The sequence below is a fragment of the Alnus glutinosa genome, chromosome 4 (assembly GCF_958979055.1).
Source record: "Alnus glutinosa chromosome 4, dhAlnGlut1.1, whole genome shotgun sequence".
In the NCBI taxonomy this organism is placed as follows: Eukaryota; Viridiplantae; Streptophyta; class Magnoliopsida; order Fagales; family Betulaceae; genus Alnus; species Alnus glutinosa.
The window spans coordinates 30,411,043-30,416,529 of record NC_084889.1 but is presented as its reverse complement, the minus strand read 5'-3'; the positions used below and the strand labels follow the sequence as shown (position 1 = coordinate 30,416,529).

The 5,487-nt window shown below is 36.5% G+C and overlaps 1 protein-coding gene across 1 annotated transcript; it reads right to left on the bottom strand.

Moving 5' to 3' along the window:
• Window positions 1-431: 431 nt before the first annotated feature.
• Window positions 432-3,752, bottom strand: LOC133866294 (protein FAR1-RELATED SEQUENCE 4-like). Its single transcript, XM_062302822.1, has 6 exons — window positions 3,674-3,752; window positions 2,487-3,569; window positions 1,348-2,360; window positions 1,160-1,246; window positions 997-1,065; window positions 432-710 (listed from the first exon to the last, which is right to left on the bottom strand). Exons 1-6 carry the CDS (start codon window positions 3,750-3,752, stop codon window positions 432-434), a joined length of 2,610 nt encoding a protein of 869 aa, XP_062158806.1.
• Between the last annotated feature and the right edge of the window lie 1,735 nt (window positions 3,753-5,487).

Sequence of the window (5,487 nt, the reverse complement as noted above, 5' to 3'; positions counted from 1 at the left end):
CCAAAACCAATAAAAAGCCTAAATATATATATATATATATATATATATATATATATATATATATATATATATATATATATATATATATATATATATATATATATATATATATACACTTGAAGACATATGCATCCTGCCAACCTCAATGAACCAAAACCAAACAAAAGCCTAAAAAACAAGGAATAGGGTCAAGAAACAAAATTGAGTCTAACTAACAATCCCACAATAAACCGCAAAAACTCAGTCTTACAATCGCAACAACCTTGCATAACACACCAAGCAGGGAGACAAGCAAGCACATACAATTCACCATAAATTCCATATATTGGCTTTTTACTTAAAATTCCTACTATTGTCTGGTTTCAAATAAACTACATAATGACATACGAGTAAAGAAAAATAAAATCTGGAACCGTACACAAATAACCATTTCAAGGTGGAAGTAAGCCATTCATCAGAAGACGTATAGTTGACCGCACAGCATCAGTAATTGTGGGCAGGACACTTATATGGTTGAGTGCAGCATAAACTTGATTGAAGATGGGCCGCACATGCATTTCAATTGCCGGATCAGTTGGGATGATGGAATTAAAAACGTGTGTCATCCAAGCAATTATTACGGTTGGGTTGGTATTGATACAATATGGTAAAAACCACAACAATTGAACCAATACTTCTTGACTCAAAGGGAGAGGATCCATAGTCAAGACCTGAAAATAAGCTTTAATATTCAGATATCTAAAATCTAAAATGGATGCATTTTAATAACACAATACTATCAAGTGATTTATCTGGGAGCAAATCCAATTCACAATTGACACATCACGCATTTGTAAGGCTGTAGTTAAAGCCTCTTGGTATTTGTGTTGGCTTATCATTGTGGACAACAGATTTATGGGGTCAATTGACAAATTCACCTGATGAATGCACGCATGATTATTGTACGCATATAAATTCCAATCGAGAAACAATGACTTTAAAAAACACAAATTATACCTGAGAAAGAATAGAATGATGGTGACCACTGAAGGTGTGAGCAACTGTCGATGACGAAGCGACGGAATCCTGCAAAAACAAAAAACAAACATTAAATATCCTCGTGAAATATCAAATAATTATCAAAAATCAACTACTAAATAAAGAGATATTAGCTAATCACCTGAGTACTATGACCGTGAGTTGTAGAAGGTACAGAAGGCAACAGAGATTGGCTAGTGTTGCCTTGATTTTCCGTTGATTTCGAGGCCTACAATTAAAGAATATTTTATGCAATGTGGGAAAGCACACATGTTTTTAAGCAAGTAAAATGTGGACATCAATAATAAAAAAAATAAAGAAATCACTAACTTGATTTTTTCGTTTCTTCGTTTTAGGTGGCTTGCTTGATACATTGGATTTCTTTACCACTGTTTCTATAACAGCCACCTTTCTCTTTGTTCGTGGCCTCCCTTTACAAGTAACCTTATGAGGACTAAGCACCTTTTGACAACTAGAAGATGTGACAGTAGCTGGAATGCCAGAAGCTTGATTTTCGCAACGCCACAACTCCTTTATTTGATCAATTTTTTTCATTAGTTCCATGCAACGTTCCTCCGTGTTTTCTGATGCGAGCGACAGTAATTCCTCAAAATTGTTTCTCACCTTGTCATATATTTGAGCATGTGGATTATCACCAATGGCATCATAACTACTCTTAACCTTCGAGTACTCTCGCTTAATATCCTTCCTCCATCTGTCAAGAATATATCTTTGTGGCAAAGTTGTCACTTTCTTCGTCCGTAACACGGAAAGTGAATGCCTACATAAGATGCCTCTTACTTCAAACAATGCACATGTGGACTTCACTTCCAATTCATCTTCATTGAAGTAAACAAGAAATGTTTTTTCTATTAAGTGGTCTCCAACGGCAACATATTCAATAACTTCAAACGTGGAAATTGCACCTTCACTTTTGAGATGGGAGTTATTACAGGACATCATTTTCACAAACTGATCATGTACTTCTTTGAACTTCGCATTTGTGTAGACAACTTGAAACAGTTTCTCTAACTGCAAGGCGCTTATACACGAGATTGTGCGATTGAAAGAATCAAAATCAGCACGTGTCTCACTCTCAACCATTCTCCTTAAAGCATTATCATATTCATCAACAAATTCTTTCAATGTGGTTCGGGAGTGCACGTAACCATCAAAAAATGCGTTCATACTTTCACTTCGCTGTGTAGTGTTCATTCCCGCCCAAAACGTATCTTTCATGTATGCCGGCACCCAAAATGTCTTCTCCCTATATAACCCATTCAACCATGCATTATCATGAAGATTATACTTCTCCAGTAGATCTTTCCAGTTTTCCTCATATTCTTCATATGTTTGAGAGTCATACAAACATTTATTTATGGCACTCTTAATGCCATCAAAATTAGCATGTGATCCAAACTTTTCAGGGAATTTTTTCATAATGTGCCACATACAATATCTATGTCGACTTTCAGGGAAAACAATAGCAATTGCATTTTTCATAGCTCTATCCTGGTCTGTTATAATTGCTTTAGGGGCTTGGCCATTCATGCACTCCAACCAACATTTAAACAACCACACAAATGTGTCTGTATCCTCGCTTGAAATTAGTCCTGCCCCCAAAAGTATAGATTGACCATGATGATTCACTCCTACAAAAGGAGCAAATGGCATGTCATAGCTATTGGTCAAATACGTTGTGTCAAACGTAATAACATCCCCAAAGAAATCATACGCTGCCCTACTCCGTGCATCCGCCCAAAAAACATTTCGTAGCCTACAATCATCATCCATATCTATCATAAAGTAGAAGCCACTATTTTGCTTTTGCATTCTTCTGAAGTAATCACAAAGTGCTTGGGCACCCCCTTTACCAAGACGAAGTTCTTTTGCCTTGTTAATATAATTCCGACAATCCCTCTCTCCAAAAGAAAGACTCTCAAACCCCCCACTTTCAACAACTAAAGAATTGAAATTCTTACTCAGACGTATTCCTGCTCTATCATTTAGCTCAAGTCTTCTTTTTGCAGCATCATTAATTATCTTATTGCTTCTAAAAAATCTCGCTTTACCCGGGCTTAACGAATGATTATGTGTCAGCTCAACTTTACTCAAAAACCACGTTCCATCACCACATAATCTCGCACAAATCCTGGCACCACACCCTGTTCTATTAGTTGTTGGAATTGGCTTCGCAACATCACTTGTAGCTCGCTCGTCACCTCCACGAGTACATATAAGCATTACGTAACTTTTTATACCCTTCGTTTTTCTCGAGGTTCTATGCGCTATACCAAACCCAACTTGCTTAGCATACCTCCTATAATAAGAGCAAACTTCTTCTAATGAACTAAAAGTCATTGATGACTTCGGTTCTTCAATTTTCTCATCATCCTTTAACACCACGGGTAGGACCACATTTTCTTCCTTATCACTCAACTCTTCATCTGAACTAAAAGTCATTAAATCCTTTGGTTCTTCAACTTTCTCATCATCCTTATCACTCAACTCTTCATCTGAAATAAACGTCGTTAAATCCTTCGGTTCTTCAACTTTTTCACCCACATCTATCCAAAAAAGAATACCAAGTGTATTTATAAAAAAAGCCTAGAATAATAATAAAGAAATAAAAACAAAAAAAAATCAAAAATCTAACCATTTTGATGGTCATCTTGATGGGTTAAAGCACCGTCAAATTGACCCTCGGTATCCAATCGTGAACTTGAAGAGTCCATTTTGGAAAATGCTATATTAAGAAGAAAAAAAAAATAGTACTTTTAAAGAGCCAAAGCAAAATTATCTTTAGTGCATGCATATAACAAGAAGTAACCATACCCCATGCATAGAATATTTAATTAAAATAAAATTTGAATTATTAATATAAAGTTTGAATTCAAAATTATTACTCTAATACTACCTTAAATAAATGAATAATATTAATATAAGCTTGGTGAACTTGAGCACACATATGAAAGATTATTGATTTGAATTGTGAAAAGTAAGAGAAGTAAAAAGACAAGCTTATATTAACATAGTTTCTAAGGTATGGGTATAAGATCGATTTTGACAAGCACTACTAGTGATACTTGGTTCATCTTGATGAAGATTTGAGATGTGTGATGCTGGGGCTAGATTTAATGAATAAATAAAAAATATATTAACAATAACAATAACAGGAATACAACTGATTATTATCAAACTGTAGAGAGTAATCTTAAGCCTACATGCATCTTAATTTGAAGGAAAAATATTATCAAATTGTAGTCACCAGTCAAGATCGATGCATTCATATGGTGAAAAAGTATAACGAGGTTCCAATGTTTTGGTAAGAAATTTTCGTGTATATATACGGGAGCTTGCTGATGATTTTAAATTTTCATAAGTCTGAACTTGGTTTCGGAGTTAATATTTTACTGTTTATTAGTCTTTTTTTAATAAAATATTAACCTCTCATTAGTTCATTTATAATAATATTAACCTCTCATTAACCTATTTGTAAGCATGAACAAATGTGTGTATAATTAGTTGTATGTATAGTAGTGGGAGTCAAAATTTGAAGCCATTGGCCGATTTATTGTAGCAGAAGACAAGAAAGAGAAGCTCAATCAAGTGGCCAAAAACAAGGCAATTTCGTGATAAGCATCATTTCCATTTTCCAATCCCACCCGCATAATTTTCACAAACACTGTTCTGTTTTACTAGCCAGCTCAGTGGAGCATTTTATCAAGCACCTTGTGTGCAATGGAAAAACAACCCAAACATTATAATAAAGCAAAATGCAAAGCAAAACAACAAAGCTGCAAAACCATAGTTCACGTAGCAGCCAAAACAAAAAAAGAACAAAAAAACCCCAAATCAAAATTTCAAACAGAATGTAGCAGCAAAAAAGAAAAAAAAAAAAAAAAAAAAATACCTGCCCGCCGGAGAGAAGATCTGCCGGAGACAGAGCTGGACTGGGATGAGATCTGTCGGACGACAGAGGACGCCGGACGCCGGACGCCGAGAGAGAACGGCGAAGAGAAGGGCGGACGCCGGACAGCGAGAGAGAACGGCGAATCTGGGGGAGCGGGCGCCGGAGAGAGAGAGAGCTGGATCTGCCGGAGCGGGAGCGGGCGCTGGAGAGAGAGATTTGTGGAGAGGATCTGCCGGAGCTGGAGAGGATCTGCCGGCGACGGGATCTGCACGGAGAGAAATTTGAGAGAGAGAGGGACTGGGCGGGCAGTGGCTCTGTTGAGGGAAATTTTGATTTTCCCTCTCTCGCATGTTTTCTTCTAGCCGCAGGAATCAAAACACAAAAAAAACAATAAAATATGCTTGCCACGTAGGACTGTTGTGTGAGAGTTGTGAGGCTTTTGTGTATAGATCATATCTCCTTCCGCTAATTTTGGTAGACCATCTTTTAGCAACTAGGCCATTTGAAGACCTCGATGCATGTGCTCCACTACTAGACGAAACTATAGAGAAATGATA